The sequence below is a fragment of the Seriola dumerili genome, unplaced genomic scaffold (assembly GCF_002260705.1).
Source record: "Seriola dumerili isolate Sdu_G_001 unplaced genomic scaffold, Sdu_1.0 BDQW01000002.1, whole genome shotgun sequence".
Classification (NCBI taxonomy): domain Eukaryota; kingdom Metazoa; phylum Chordata; class Actinopteri; order Carangiformes; family Carangidae; genus Seriola; species Seriola dumerili.
The window spans coordinates 10,136,974-10,154,095 of NW_019174257.1; the positions used below are offsets into that span (position 1 = coordinate 10,136,974).

The following is a 17,122-nucleotide window of genomic DNA, read 5'->3' on the forward strand; positions in this document are numbered from 1 at the left end:
ACTCTTTATGTTAAAGAAATGATCAAATACAAAATAGATGTTGTCATGGTAACAGCTGTTCCTGTTCTGCCTCCTGACTCTGCCCTTGGGTACCAGATCTATGAGCCAGTGTTACAGATATTGACCAGCCAGCACTACCGACAGTTCTTTAGAAAAGCCTGAGGCACAGCTTAGCAGGCAGGAGGTAAACCCTGAGGCAGAACTTATGCAACACTCTATTTATTTGTCAACTTGTAATGTTCTGTGATATAAAAGCCCTGCAGAGACACAAAATGTGAAGTAGGAGAACAAGCATTCAGCAAGGTTTCCTGGTCTCGCGGCAAAATATAAAAAAGATGGGAGTGAAAACTATTACGACATCCTCCAAAGACCCTCGTAAAGTAGTGTGTCACCCTGTGGACATTTTCCAGAAGAAAACCAGTGTTTTCCTACCAGACTTCCAAACCAGGATATTTTTCTCTTTAAACTCTCATTTCAACCCTGCTGTGATACTGAGCGAGGCCTTGCGGCACAGCCAGAGGGACCAACTAAACAAATTCTTATCTCATGATGCAATATAGCTGATGAAGCCTCTGGTGAGTCAGATGCCATGTTAAAAACCACAGCCATGCCTTATAACTCTTGATTCCTTTCTACCCGAGCCATTATGTGTAATGTGGGCAGCAGTACAGGTCAGGGCCCTCTTTAAATAATTTGAACATTAGCACTGCACCATCATCCTCTCATGTAACACCATTATACAACTGAAGAATATGGCGTTAATGCATATTTCCATGTAATTTTTACATAATTGCTTTATTGAAATTGGTAGCATTATCATACTGAAGAGAACTGCACGTGTAAGTGTTCTCATTATAGATTCCCAATTACATTATTTGGTCCCCGTCTAATTTAGATGTTGAAAACAAGACCAGGAGTCTAAAGCCATGCTAGCAGCTCTGTGAGGGTGTGCTCAGGTATTGCAGTGCTGTGAGCTAAATGTCAGTATCAACATATTAACATGCTCACAATGACAATGCTAACATGTTGATGCTAAACAGGTGATGTTCACCATCTTAGTTGCCACCACTTGCCAATTAACAGCTAATGCTGATGTGATGGTCATTAGTTTTGCAGGTATTTGATCATTAACTAAAGTATTACACAAAAAAACTGTGATCTGATGATGCCACTAGTTGAAATAAGGGATCACCAAAGTTATTATATTTCACCCTGGGAGGGAACACAAATGTGTGTGGCAAATGTCATGGCAATCAATCCAATAGCTGTGAAGACGTCTCACTCGTCCTCTCAGCACCATGAATGTGTGTGTCATATTTCATGGCAATCTATCCGGCGAAATGTCAACTTCATGGCATTTCAGTGTGAACCAAAGTGCTGGACCAACAAATCGACCATCGCCATCCAAAGACCACACGATCAGAGGGTCAGCTCAGGGGAGGTTGTGCTTTTGCAGAAACTCCCCCAAAACAACAGTAAATCCCCTGCTGTTTATAGCATCTCCGTCTCCAAAGTGTCTCTTTTTTTTGATCGTTTCCAGCCGAGTTCTCATTACTGCGGTTGAGATTTATATGTCGGGTGGGGGGGTGGCATGGTCCAACACAGCAGAAACTGCTATATTTCACTGGGCCTTTTGTCTGCTCACTTTCTTTATCTCCAAAACCAGCCCTCTAGAGCCGTCGCCACTGCTAACCATTAAAGATGCCCAGTCTCCGCCCCCTTCGACCCCACCAATCCTCTCTCATGACCCCCTGCCTTTGTTAATGTGGAACTCTTATGTAACTTCATGAGCAAACTAAAAATAGACCGGAGATTAGGACAGACAATGTTTAGAGTTAGAAAGCAGCACAAGTCTTTCAGAGTTTCTCTGTGATTGTGCTGAGAAATCTCCACATCTCATTGAAGGAACAGGCAACAAGTTCCCTTGGGAAACATGAGACAACTGAGGCCTACTGTACAAGAAGGCATGATAGTTAACGCTGATAAAACTATCCCTTCTATTTCAGTCTCTTAAACACAGCTTTGGGACCAAAACTGGGTTCCAGGCCAGTTTCTGGTGGGTTTGAACATTATAAAGGGAAACTAGATGACAGAACAAACATACATTTCTCAAATATTGCTCCAAATGGTCCGTTAAAAGGTGCTATCAAAGCAGGAAGCATGAGGTACACAAATAGACTTTATTATGCTAGAGTTAAATTCCTTCAGTTAATCTTCCTGGAAAAAACAGAGCCTTCACCATGGATGAGAGTCCAAAGACGCATAATTTTGTGAATTCTTCCTTCTAAAAATAGCTGCGGAGGTTGGGGTTTTAACCACAGAGTACATTTTGAGGTCTGGGCACTGTCTCTGCAGATTGCAGGATGCTGGGTTTGATCCTGTGAGAATCCTTGTGAAGGATCCTTGTAATGTGAGGTGACCCCAAAGCATCTAAATAACACGGCTACTGCTCAGCCTTTCCGAAACCCAACAGACAAAGTGAGACAATAACATATCATTCACGTCGAGCTGCAGTAGAAAATAATATTTAAGTTCCATGAGTGAAAGGCACATCTTGTAGGTGTTTGCAAGTAGGTCACTGTATGTCTGTGTGAAAGCTTATGGTTATTTGTGTTCATGCAGTGACAGTGTATGCTGTGAGACTCTGTTGGAGATGAGTTCAGCCAGGTGTGGCTGTGTTAGGCATACAGTGCCTAACAGTTTAACAAAGAATACCTGCTATTATTCACTATTCAATTATTTGTATACTTCTGTATATGAAGAAATTTTAGATACTTAAACTTGCATTAATGGATGTTTTGGCTTCTTGGAGGAACCACAACAAGCTGTAATCACTACACTGACATACTATGTCATCTTTTTTTTACTTTTTAAGTTAATGTAGCAAACATGTTCGCAAACGGTGTCTTATTTACACTTCCTGCAGAGAGAGAGAGAGAGAGAGAGAGAGAGAGAGAGAGAGAGAGAGAGAGAGAGCAGAGAGAGAGAGAGAGAGAGAGAGAGAGAGCAACATTGCCATGTGTAAGTAAGTGGTCTGGTCTCCCAACAACTCCTGAGGGAAATATCTGCTGCTAAACGCTTCACCAGCTACTGTGGTTGGTAACTTTGTTTGTCTGCTGTTTGGTGCTGGGCAGGTACAGTGATTTATTACTATATATTTATGACACTGATGACAAGACCGAACCATAGCATTAAAGTTGCAGACTGTAAAACAAAAACAATGAGTTTAAAGAAGTTAAACTGAAGAGTCGGGTGATAATTCTCTGTGAGTTACTCCTTTCACAGACAAGTAGACATTTGACCCATTGTTGATATACAGATATTGATTACAGCAGCTTTAAGAACTAGTTTGATGATTAACTCAAGTTCTGAGAAAAAAAGCACATACGATTTTTTTTCCATAAGACTTCAACGTGTCTGTCTCCCAGTCTGCAGTCTGAGCCATGTCCACAAAAGGCTACTTCACATCAAACTGCAGGGTCCTTTGTCAGAAAACAGCCACAGCTGTGGTTAACCTGCAGTGGTCTGTGTAAAACAACCATGCAGCTTATGCAGGGTTTCCCTCTCCAGCCAGTTGCTTTTCTCCCAGGTCTGGACAGGATGAAAAGCAACAAAGGGCAGTGCTCTTTAAATCTGAGCCACTAAACCAGCCTGGCTGTCCTGACTGCTTTTCTTCCTCCCAAAGGTGTAACCACAGGATTGCAAATGAATGTGTGACTGTGTGTGTGAAACAAAGTTACCGTCTATGGCTGTGAAACAAGATGGTCATTACCTTTGCACTCTCTGGAAACTCATCTGCCGTGCAGTGCAGGAGCACATGTCCCTTATTAGGCAGGTTCATGTAGACGCAGTTGGCAGCGAGGTCATCAGGCACTGTCAGTTTGTCATAGCGATGGTCACTCATCTGCTGCATGATCTACACAGAAAGATAAGAGGCAGACAGAAAATAGACGATGAGGTAAAGCAACACAGCCTGTGAGAGTCCACAGGGCTTTCAGAGAGTCAGACAGAAAACAGTTATTCAGACTATCAGACACTTTGAGTCAGAAGCAAGGCCACAATACCGAAGGCAGCACCACGTCTCTCTGCTGGCCAAAACCACTCTCGGGGCCTGGGGGGCCTTAATGGAGAACACAGGAGCAGACAGACATTCTTTCTCAGCAGATGTCATGTTATTTATGTAATCTGAAAGAGTCGAAGGTGGGACGGGCGGTGGGGGGAGAGAGGCTGAGAAGACGCCCATGTTGCCAAATGGAAGTCGGGGGGTGAGGATGTTATGACCAGAGGAGAGGCAGGTGCCTCTTAATGTTTATGAGCTGAACATCTGTGGACGGATACCTCAGAGACGACGAGGGGAGGGGAGTCGGAGAGCGACTTAAAAAAAAATCCAAAGCATCAACAGTCAGAAAAGATATTTTGAGGAGTGAGTCTTCTATCGCTTCTTTTTTTTGTTTTTCTGGGGGGGTGGGGGGGTTGTGCTCTTCCTCTTTCTCTCACGATCTTCTGTCTTTAATCATGAGCAGGATGAGTTGGTTGTTTGCTAATGATTAGCAGTCAAATGAAGTTATTATTAAAATTTGAAACTACGAAAAAAGATTCTTATTATTATCTAAAGATTTGCAGCAAATGTCGCCTTTAGCATTACTCTGCACCCAAAATGTGTGACGTGAGCTTGACGCACATGTAGGTTTAGAGGAGTGACAGTGATAGAAAGTGATGACACACAACTAGACATGTGGGAGGAAAGTGTGTGGCTTGTGAGCACAATGGGTTTTGTGGCTGAAGATGTTTTCATTTCGCTTCCCATCGACTACATCTGCTGAAATGGGGAAGATCAGCGTGTTTACTGAGATGGAAAAGGCCTTTTGTTATGTCAGTTATATAGAAATATAGATTACTTTGCATTATATTACTCCCATAATGAGACGAATATACTCACACTCCTTGTACCTTCAAAAACATGAGTTATTGTCACATAAATAGCAGACTATTATTACCAACTGATCCAACCCAACAGCAAAAGTGCTGCTCTAAGTACTTTGTTAGGGCTTTCCTAGGAAAATCTAATCAGCACACAGGAAGTGACACATTTTATGTTTCTGGCAGCAATAAATGTGCTTGGTGGGAATAAACAGAAGAACAATTGTGCTGTTAGTATGAGCAGTAAATCCCATCATCAAATAAGAAAGGAAAAAGCTGCCACAGGGCTGGACTCATTGTTACATGGAATAGTGAACTCTGGGAAGTGTAGTGCAAAAGCAACACAGTAATGGACCTTTAGGAACAACAATGTTAAAAACAAAGTCTGAAAAAGGTAGGAGTAACTCATATTTCTATACATATAATAGCAAGAACTCACTTTAGATTTATGAATTATAAATTATTAGAATGAAAAGGCCCTACAAATGACTGACAATGCAGAAATCAATCAAATCAACTTTAGAGGAGCTGACGTTGCCATTTCTGAGAACAGGGCTGCAGGGTGGAGTACAAGCAGTGTGTGTGTGTAACCAGACCAGACACATTCCCAGGTCACTTGTGGGTGTGTTACGTGATTGCAGCAGCCCTAAATGAAAACACTGTCCATGTGCGTGACCGCCAACACTGTCTCTCACACACAGGGGGATTAAGAGTGGTAGAGGGGAGAATAAACGTTGACTCCACCAAAGATCACAGTTGTTCCTGCTTTACTCTCTGTCTCTAAAACATCTCATTTTCTTAGTAAAAACAGAGAGGGAAAAACTATTCGGGGGTGTAAGGAAAATGTCCTACAGCAAGATTTCATCGTGCTTCGTGTAAAGTTCTGATCCATGAAATGCAATTAAATCCTTAGAAAATTCACCTGACTCATGGAACACTTGGTTCTCTGTTCACAGTCAGTGGGTACAACCCGTCAATATAAGGCCAGATTACAAATGTAACAGTGTAACTGAAGTTTTAATTTATTCAAATCTCAGGTCTAAAAGCAGAAACTTTAGGTAAGGTTATCTCAGTTACTGCATATTTTTTTTTTTTACGAAATTAGGCTTTCAGTAGCTTTTGTGAACATCAGTCTGTCTGCCTGCCATCATAACTAAGCCTCAGATTTGTACATCTTTTTCTAAGTGTTTAAGAACAAAAGAAACAATGGAGGACTCAGGTCTCTACATACTCCTCCTGGCTCGCGACCAAGCATAAAGCTACAGCAATTTAGCAGCAGCTTGCTTCTGGACAGTGGCTGAGGTCCAGTTAATTCACAGATTGGTAGCTGGGCAGCAGAATGTGCTTACTCAGAGCTGCTAAAACAAAATATTTACTGGAAGGCAATAAAATCCCCCACCCACCCCCTTGTGCAATCACAATCGCATGTTACCAAAAAATACTGACAATTTACTGGACCTGATGCTGTCCACTGCGGTTATCAGCATAATCTGGATTTTTGCTGCTGAATATTTTTCATGCTCATTGTATAAATCCTTTCAATTTTGTTTTACAATACTTCTTCTCACTGATGAGCAACAGCAGCAGCAGATACATGACGAATCCTTCATAAGGCGGCTTCCAAATCTGGTCGGGAAATGAGACTGAAATTGTTTCCTGCTGATGTACAATAAATGTTTGTTATGGTTCCTTGACACTCTCTCACTCTGGAAATATTACTGGTCCATATGGAGTGTTTATGGTTGCACCCTGAGGTGTCCAATGGGAGCTGACGCGGAGGGAAGGAAGGGGAGGGGAGGACACAGAACATCTCTGATAATACTAAGAAAACTGTAAACTATGAAATATTATCAGCTGCTGTCTGACTCTGCAGCTGACTCAGAGACTCAATAATAATATCACTGGCAATGTTTAAAGGCCATATATGGCTCTTTTCCTGATATAATTCATACTGTAAAACAAAATCAATTTTCTTAGCCACAGTAGCAGTGGAATAGACTGCCATATGATTTTGTACAGAGATTTATGGTTCTACCTAGAACTTGACTTTTCTTCTAGTGCCACCACAAGGTTTTTTGTTTTTTAGTGAAATATCTCAACAACTACTGGATGGATTGCAATGAAATTCAGCATATACATTCATGTCGCCCTTTGGATGTGCTGTAGTAATTTGAGCTCTAAACTTCAATTTCAAATTAATCCAGCGCCATCACCAGGTGAGAATTTAAATTTGTCCAATATTTGGCTTGATCCTGTTGAAATGAGCGACCCTGAGCAACACACACACGGACATGACAGGACATTGCGTCAAAGCAGACTGCTTGACATTCTCATCGGCCGCTGCTGTACTTTGTGTTTAGTGTTGATTAGCAAGTGTTAGCATGCTAACAGGCCAAACTAAGATAGCGTAAATGGTAAACTCGCTAAACATCAGTATGTTAGCATCGTCATGACGAACATAGTTAGCATGCTGATGTTAGCAAACAAACAAACAAACAAAAAAATTATTACATCTTAAAGAAAACAGATTGATTTGTATTTGTGAAAATGAACTTGCAGCGCCATCCCACAGTTGCATTTTGACAACTGACGTCACATATATCATTATATAAGTATAAAAAATATATTGATATTTTTGAATACTAACTGCTAAAACAGTACATATTTGATCAGCACAACACAACAATATTATGATCAGTATGTAGTACATACTGAATAGAATTACCATGTAGTATAGACCTTCTGTAAGCTAAGATGTGGGATCAGCTGCTGCTCTCTGACACTGCAGCTGACTCAAGGATTCAGTGAATGAATGCTTTGACATTACAGGCAGAGAAACCTGATGCCCCAAGCCACACATGGCACATTTCCTGATATTAAAATATTCTAGATAACTTATCAGTTTTCTCATCACAAATGTAGAACATTTGGTATCTTACTTGTGTATATGGACATGCTTCTGATCAGGAATTGGTCATCACATGTTTTTGACCCTCACCGTGTTGTCACCTCGTTATCTATAAAACTCAAGCGTGTAAACAACCTTGAGGTGAAGATCAAATCCTGACCAGTACAGAGTAATGACCTCATGAATCGAACCAGGGCTCAGTGCGCTGTAATGTAGCAAGGGTATAGTGTGTGAGGGAACAGGGAGTGGGTGCTGCATCCTCTGAGACAGGCAGATATTTCGGGATGATGACTTCATGAGAGCGGCTTGGCAGTGACAGCGGCAGATGGATGACGAAATCCATAAGGTCATCGTGTATTCTCATCCCAGGGAGAGCTAAACACAGACAGGAGACTACACCTGGTCTGCAAATATAAATATTCGGAGGGCTGAACCTTATTGTTGAAGAAACCCAGATAAAGACACAGTCAAACTTCAAAAAACAGTAAAAATGAACAGCCCTATTAAAGCAGATGTCAATGAGATATTCCACAGATCCACACTTTTTCATGTATTAAAGTGAATCACATGACTAAGCCCACACAAGAAACAGATCAGGTCCTCCTCTCTGCTCAGTGAATATCTTATAGCTGCAAAATTTACTTCGTGAAAATAAACTGAATTAGTCAGGCTCCAGCTTTGATTTGTACAAAGTGTCTTTGTTTAAGGGTACACATAAGAGCTGCATCCACATCCAAAGCAGGCACTTTAAATTCATTAGAACAGCATTCATAAGATCCCCCCCCCACAAAGAGAACATTACCTAATTACAAATCCAGGGTTGTTAAAAGTGCCTTTAAAACAGGAGCTAATTGCTGCAAGAGAGGGTGACGTAAGCCGTAATTAGGAAGCGAGCAGTCTGTCATTAAGTCTCACTAACGGCCACTCCTCACTCCAATAGCTAATTACTGGGGTGATCAAACAGGCAGGAATCTTAACGAGTCATTGCTGGAATATAAAATTAATTAGCACATGTGTTTATGCATAGATTCTTGAGTTCTTGTGTGCGCTTCAGCAAATTCAAATATAGTCACAAACCAACAAGTCTGACCTTGTGTTTCTCTCAAGTACTTTGCCTCATTAGGAAGTGCTGTCTGACGGTTTGGTTTTAATTGCCCCAGAGACACACTAGGTGACTTTCACTTGACTTAAAGTAAGACTAGGCCAGTAGGGGGAGATATCACACTAGGAGGCAAGTGAGAAGCCCTGCCAGAGAGAATCTGTCAAAGCCAAGGGTGTATGCGCTTGTGTGTCTAATTCTTCATACTTATGTAATTAGATGTACTGCGTGTGTGTCATTAAAAAAGTTCACATGCAGTCTCACATATTGATGTTTGAGAATTTTAAAGATTATTCCATCAGAGGGATGGGCTAAGATTTATTACTCTCTTTGTGAGAATGACAATCTGTCTCTGTCAGGGTCTACACTGTCTCCTCTTCATGTTGTCCTTAAGCATCCCTTGGGTTTCCATTGATGCAATGAAGCTTGATCGATCCAGAAGCCTTTATAACGAAAAGAGCTCAAGCTGTTTAATGGAGGGACAATACCTTTGTAATTGAAGCTGGAGTGTGAGCGCCAGGGGCAATCCCCACAGATTAGCTGAGAATATGAATTAATGAGTAAGGATTAAGGTGACAGGTGGTTTCAATGTGCTTACAGTGGGAAGCAGCCATCAAGCTGTAAGTAAGGGAGTCTGTTCTGAATCAACATGTGTGATGTCCTGTCTTGCAGTGTTATTCTTGCTGAATACTTTGCAGAATGAGAGAAAAAAAAAGAGGTTCATACCAACTGGATTGAGCCAAGAGTGAACCAAAGAAAAAAAACTAGAATTACCGCCTCCGGTTGTTTGACTCTGCCAACCAGTCAACTTGCAGTTTACATGTCTACGCAGACAGATTTGATGTCAAATAGAAAATGATGATGTCACAGTGAAGCTGACCTTTGACCTTCTGGGTATAAAATGTCATCACTTCATAATTTCTTCTATCAAACATTTTATGTGGAATTTTGTCATGATTAGCATATGAATTCTTAAGTTACAGTTTTGGGTTTTTTTTGTGACCTTGACCTCTGACCTTTGACCACCAAATTCTATTCAGTTCAACCTTGAGTTCAAGTGGACATTTGTACCAAATGTAATGAAATTCCCTCTGGGTGTTCATGAGATATTGCGCTCATGAGAATGGAACGAACGGATAATCGTAGCAACACGATGCTGCTTTTTACTGTACATGCAACACACACATACACAAGTTCCGTACCTTTAGGGCTTTCTGTGCTGGTTCACTGGAGCCGATGACAATCAGGCCTGGTCCCCCCATGCTGCAGAAGCTTTTCAGGTGCAGCCCATCCAGCACAGGCACAGTAGACACAGCGTAGTCCTGCAAAACAGGTGAAGCAAAAACTGAGTATAATAAGCATCATGAAGACATGGCAGACGCAAGTAATAAAAATTACAGCAACAGCTTATATAACCCAATATATAAAATGTAGTAATATCTACAATGATCTGTCAAGCTGTAAAAAGTCATGCTTCTCCATTTGTCCAAAATATTAGAAACAAATTTCAATTTAGTTTAATACTAATAAGATTCTCTTCATAAAATGTATTTACAGTATTATAGGGCTATTGTATAATTTAGAATTGGATTATATAGATGTGATAACTAAATGCAAGTCTTCCTTTGTCAGTGACAATGCTTCACTCTCCTTTTGAACCACAACAAAGCACCACAGCTCCATTCAGTATAAGTGAAACCATCTTATATTGTCTTCTATAAAAAAAAAAAAAAATCTATATATATATATATATATATATGAATAAATAAAGAGCACTGTAATGGCTTGTGCAGTATCATTAGACAGGGTCTCATGTGGCCTTTAAAATAAAGTAGTGGGCAGCTCAGGGGCGGAAACAGCAGGAGTGTCTGGAAGATGATGTCACTGAGCTGAGGGCTCATGGGAGATTACAGAGCAACTTGTAGGAGTCTGATTGGAGAAGCTCTCTCTGGCTGCAGGACGTTGCAACCAAATACTGTCACCAGAAGTGTTATAAAAGCAGAGGCTTTACAGCACCTGAAAAAACTGCCATTCAACAGTTTTCTTGAGACATAAGCATAGCCTATGATTTAGGAATCTTTGAAATGTGAAAGCACCTCTATAACTTCTCTATAACTATATAATAATGAACAACAATCAAAGTTAAAGATGGTAAGAAACATCCTTAGTTATGCTTCATAAACACTGAAAAACTCATTGCATCAGGATTGTGTGGGAGTGGTTTGATGAGAGTTATGGCAACACAAGCAAACAACACAACAGCTGTTGTCACATTTTGTCTGAAATGTCACTAAACTCTGATTGGTGCATGGGATTATATGACATCACGTTTTTCCACATCAAACCAGTGAGACAAGCAAAAACACAAATATAGAAATCTCATGTCAAATGACCAAGGCTTTTCAACCTCTGGTAGAAGATTTATGTGGGACCCCATCCCTCATAATGTGAGGGGCTGATTGAGAAAATATGTTTTTTTTAAATCTCTGAACTTGTAGGTAAAAGCAGTGTTCAACAACTGATACTGTATATGCTTCATTTTGGTGCAGGGTAATTTCCACAGCACTGTAAAGGGTCCTATAGTGTTTTATTTATCTTTAGCCTTCAACAGTTGATGTTGGACTGACCCTTTCATTAAAATGTCAGCTGAAAGTCTCCTTGTTGCAAGAATTAAAGCCTGGAGTCCATATTTGAAGAATTACAGCATGCCCTGTCGAAACAACATTATTTTACCAGCGACTTTATTTTGATTTTGATTCACGGGACTGGAAGAGTTTCCCACCTTAAAGCTGATTGATTAGGCTTTTGATTCAGGACACACGGTTGGTGACACAGTGTAAGCCTTTTGAGAATCGCTAAAGCCAGAGTTTGGTCCTACTGAGATCTATAAACCTTGAAGTGATACCAAGCTGTAATTTGAATTATGATAGGATATGAGGCTTTAAGCTTATTTTCCAAGACCTTTCCTTCCTGAATCTATGTGAATACATTTATATGACTATAAATTCTGGTTTGCGCCTAAGAAAATAACTTCTTCAACTGACGTCCATGTGTTTTCTTAATCACATAATATGTTTTGAATGGGTTTTTATAGCTCTAAGGTTCATAAAACCCCATGAAGTATTGTGTACATTTTCCATCGTTACACTCTATTGTGACATTTTCCATTCAAGTGTATGTTAACACTTTTAAGGTCAATATTTGTACAGCATCATTAGCTCCGTTACAGTGTTGTGATTCACTGAAATAGCTATTGTGACTGAAAAACAGAATAGTGCTTGGCAGCTTATCATGTGAGAAACTTAAATTCCCCCATCCTTGATGTTTTCCTGAACTCTTTACTTGGCACTTGTTAAGAAGATATAGAAGGACAAGTGGGAATTATGTAATCTGGACTTTCTTCTTTCCTTATCCATGAACAGGAAGTTTCAGTGTAAAATTAGACATTTGAGTCAAACCTTTCTCCTCATCAAGATAAATCCTTCAAGGAATTAAAGGAGAGACAGTTGCTTTTCATCTGCAGTAACGGGCCGCGCTATGAACTGGAAAGACCTTGTTGACGAACCCAGATGTACAGCAGACTTCTGTGTCTGTTAGTGTCTCATTGGTACAAATTAAGAGTCAACACCTTTTAGCTGTAACAGAGAAGAAGTGGTGTAGCCTCGAGATTGCTTCCCGAACAAACTGATTCCATCAACAGCATCAAATGCTGCGACCTCTCCAAGGACCGTAAAGAAAAGAGCTGCCACATCTGTACGCAGTTGTTGAGTGCTAAACAAACCTGGCAACAAAGTGATCCTTAATTTGATAATGAAAGGAAAAAACAACAGTGATAGAGGGAATCAATCTGATAAAAAACGGAAAAAACAATAATGGACGCTCAAGTAATTTTTCCTTGTGTCATTTGCCAGAGACGCATCATTAAGTCCCGTCTTATCAAAGATAACAGAAAACACAGAGGAATCCATAATGAGGAATTCAAATCAGATACAGATGGGAAGATGGAAGCACTACAATAAAACCATTCAGGTTACCTTAATGCGTTGAACTCTTGGCGCCATGACCCACCTCTGAACTTTGCTCTTTTGTCATGGTCTCTCTGAGCAAATCTAAAAGCGATACACATAAGTCTGCGGTATAAAACGTCCTCACATTACAATAACAGTAAACACTTCAGATAGGATCGGTCTGTTTTTGTGACCCACACTGTGACTGTGTTTGTAGACTGCATGCCTAAAATCCTCCCTGAAACAAATCTGTTATTTCAGTGATGTTTGGGATATTTTTCTGAATATTTCTTTTGGATGTGTGTGTCATATGGGAATGGAGATTGTTGGGCTCAGTTGTGATTATCAAGGTCAGGCCACAGCACAGTGATATTAGTCAGAAAGTAGTCGGAAAGGAAAATATGATGAAATCATTTAAAATACAAAATCAGTGACGTTAACAAGGGCTGAAAAGAGACACAGAGCAGGCTTGTACACACACTGTTGCCTTTAACTTGAAGGATAAGGCTCATGATCAATATTTTTCATATTGTCAACAAATCAGACCAAAACCAACAGCGCATTGGTCTGTCTCTCAGCTTCCCTCCCCTGCCCGTGGTTTTCAAGCCTCAGTCCCATTTGTTCCTAGTGAAGACATAAATCTCTAAAAATGGGTCACAAAAACATTTTTAGACAAGGCTAAAAAAGAAAAATCCTACAGTGGCTGAGTTACTCTAGTCTTAACTCAATAACTCAATAGTCCATTTGTTGGGGCTATCTTCAGTCGCAGATTTGAACCATAGTGGGTATTTACAGAGGTAGGACGGCGTGCGTGGGATTCACTACAGTGGCCATGTTCTTGGTAATGAAGGAACACTTTCCCTGGCTCTAGCTCCTCTGACAGCTTTTTAAATATGAATAAGATTACACTGAATTTATCCAACTGAAAAGGAAGGAAATTAGTTATGACAGTTTTTAATCTTAAATTGCAAATCATATTTTTTAAAAGACTTCATCAGAGGCAAAAAAAAAAGAAGCTCTCCACAACAAATTAGCCCACAGTCAAATCATCCAATGAAAGACAGATTTACTGAACTCTGAATGCTTTGAACGCAATTTTTAGGGCGGTGATATTACCTGAAGATGACAGTGTCAGTCAAACGAGGCCTAATTGGTTTAAATGATAAAAATGACTCATTAGAGATGAACGAGGATCGTGAGAAAAACACTTTTCCTTCTAAGTGGGAACAGTCTGTCAATTCAGTAGAGATGAGCAGACAAGTTGATGAAATTAATTTATCATAGCACAGAGAGAAAAAGTGTCCATAAAATCATTCATAAGAGAGGTGTTTTCTCTCCCAAGTTGCCGTTTTAATCAGTGTCATCAACTGCTTGTTTAATTACTGTGTACAGAGGTGGCAGAGGTTTGCATCAATAGGTGATTAAAAATGCCTCCAGGCCAGCTGAGGCCTAATTGCCACTGGGACTCTTTATAGCTGCATCCATCAATAATCACAGGGCGCGCTGCTCCAGTGGTGCTTCATAACAAAGTAGAAATACTTCTTTTAATTGCACAAGTGTTTTTGTTTTGGTTGCTCTTGTTTTCATGTCAACAGGTCGACAACTGATCCAACTTTCCTTAATATTTGTGTTGTTCCCTACAATGCAGGGATACTTTATATACAGCCAATATGATGCTTCCAAATCAAGGTCTCCACATCTTCTAGCAACAGTTCATATGTTTACATGTACTGTGTGGTAAGTAGTCCACAAACACAGTGTAGCCTTGATGTAGACATGAAAGTCAGACATCCACAGGCAGCAGAGCAAAGTGAATACACACAAAGGAAGAAAACAGGCAGGGGTGAATGGATGAAGGCTAGATATAATGGACAGAAAAGAGGGGGTGGAGTGAGGTGGAGATGGTTGGAGGGAGAAATGGAAGTGGAACAGAATGAAAAAAGCAAAATTAATGGAGTGATGATGCTGTTATCTTCCTGCCATAAAGCTTTTATGATTGATAACCTATTTATCTCTTCCTCTCTTTTTTGTGATGTCTGATCACTCATAGCAGGCTTGTGCTTAGAGACCATTTAGGAGACTAAAGAAGGCAGAGTGGTGGCTGTGTCTTTAGAAAGGTACATTTCCATTAAGGTTTCCATTCATGCTCTTACTGTGCAGTGACCTGAACAACAGATTAAATGCAATCCAAAGCAATTCTTCTTTAGGGACTGACCTGACTGTATTTTGTCTCACTGAAAGTGGCTTTTTATTAAGTTTAATGTGTATATTTAAAGAAACAGAAGAACAACTCACTGTTATTATTGATACTTAAAGTTTCTCTAATCAATATCTGGATATAAACAATGCGTCTGAGGGGTTAAAAAAAAAGAAAGAGTGGCTCACAGAGAATTACACCGCGTGACAGCCCTCTGGCCTGTTTGCTTGTGCCTTGTTTGCTCCTGGTACAGGTAATTGGTGGGCGGGGCTGCACCTGCTCCCAACCACTATAAAAGCTGCCACATTAGTCGCCTTAGGGAGACTCTCCATGTGCTTTATCTCCATGTGGCTCTTTATCATGTTTACCCACTCACATTCACTCACTGCATTTCACACATGCACTCACTTACACTACTACAACTCCCGGACATCCACATGTCATCTCTCTTTGCAACTTAATTTATGTTCTTTAAATAAATTAGTTCATTTAAGTACATTTTTGGTGTCTCTCCAATAATTTGCCCTTTTATGTTATTTGTTATTTATTGGCCCTTTGAGCTGGTAATGACAAACCCCACTCTGTAGGGGTTAGCTTCACTGTTTGGTTCGCTCTCACTGCTCTCATCCGTGTTGTGTCCGGCTTATACACCTACTGTACACTACGTGCTCAACATCGAACAGCAGACAGTCAAAGTTAGCAAGTAGCTGGTGAGCATAGTGGAGCATTTACCACCTAAAGAACCTGAAGATTTCCCTCAGTATTTGGAGGAAACCAGAGTGAATACAGGGCATACAGTCATCAGGTGGCCAGAAACATGACTCCAAATAAATATTAATATTGTTCCATGTGCGTAAATACGGAGCTGTTTGTAAACACATTGCGTCGCCAGCACAAAGTGACAATATGGTGCTTTTGTATTTACAACTTACTTTTCCCCCAAGACGATCAATTAATGCAGGTTCAGGGCTTTTGTATAAGTTGTGTAATGGGCTGCTAACACTTTACTTGAGTCATTTTTGAACAAGGTGTTGTTACTTTTACTGAAGTATGAATTGTAATTTAGTCATTTTTTAACATCACTGCACCACTTTACCTCACCTTAAAAGCATCTGCCAGGATCTCTGCTCCTCTCTGATTGGTCCGTTTGGAAAGACCCACGAAGAACTCTCGACCTGTAGAAAGAATCAGATGAAGCTTGGCAAACTATCTATGAACGTGCATATGACAAATAGAGAGGTGTATCTGAAAAGTCTACAGTGATAAAATGTAAAAATCTTGAATACAGCGAGCCTGTGGAGCTACAGTAGCTGAACACTGCAGTCACCACAGTGTGTACTTTATGCATGCTTGTAGAAAGGCCAACTGTGGTCAGTATGGTGGGGCACAAACAGACAGAGCCCTGAATGCCTGGCGAGGCTGCAGCACACGGAGCTAAGGGATGGGGTCCTAATGTAGCTGCTGAGCCTTTACAAAATGAGCCGTTAGCCGGGGCCCTGCCAACAGGAAATGTTTCTAGCCCTGCCATGTGAAACCGATTTCAGCTGGAAGGAACGAGAGCACAGAGCCAGTGTCTAGAAACCCAATTAAGTGTACTATGCTTTTTCCTAGTGGCCTGCGCATTGCAGAAGACACTGACCCACATTTTAACTCACCACACGGCTGTAACAGAACGTACAGAAAAATCTAATGAAGATCACTGTGTTCTCTCCCTTCATCAGTTTTATTACCTGATGCAAGGGTAATAAGAGGCCCGTGGTGAGAGCCTACAGTCCTGCTGATGTGATTTGACCGTGCAGTATGGTACACAACATTTCTGCTACAGATTATTTTCGGGGAGAAATTCTGCTTAGTGCGCTGAGGCACCGGGTCATCGAGGTCGCCGAGAGGAATGTTTGTGTGGAGGATCCCAAAACACAGACACGCAATCGTCTGGTAGACTGTGTATGAGCTGTGACTGCAGAGGCTCAGGCTCTGCTACCTCACTGTTC

The 17,122-nt window shown here is 40.7% G+C and overlaps 1 protein-coding gene across 3 annotated transcripts in view; it reads right to left on the reverse strand.

Moving 5' to 3' along the window:
- ddah1 (dimethylarginine dimethylaminohydrolase 1) overlaps nt 1-17,122 on the reverse strand; it is a 79,765-nt gene that overhangs the window by 3,064 nt on the left and 59,579 nt on the right. For all 3 annotated transcript variants that reach the window (XM_022750213.1, XM_022750385.1, XM_022750298.1), the window contains 3 exons: nt 16,233-16,306; nt 10,130-10,249; nt 3,773-3,916 (listed from right to left, as the gene is read on the reverse strand). In XM_022750213.1, coding sequence (XP_022605934.1) covers nt 3,773-3,916; nt 10,130-10,249; nt 16,233-16,306 — 338 coding nt within the window. The remainder of the gene's footprint in view (nt 1-3,772; nt 3,917-10,129; nt 10,250-16,232; nt 16,307-17,122) is intronic.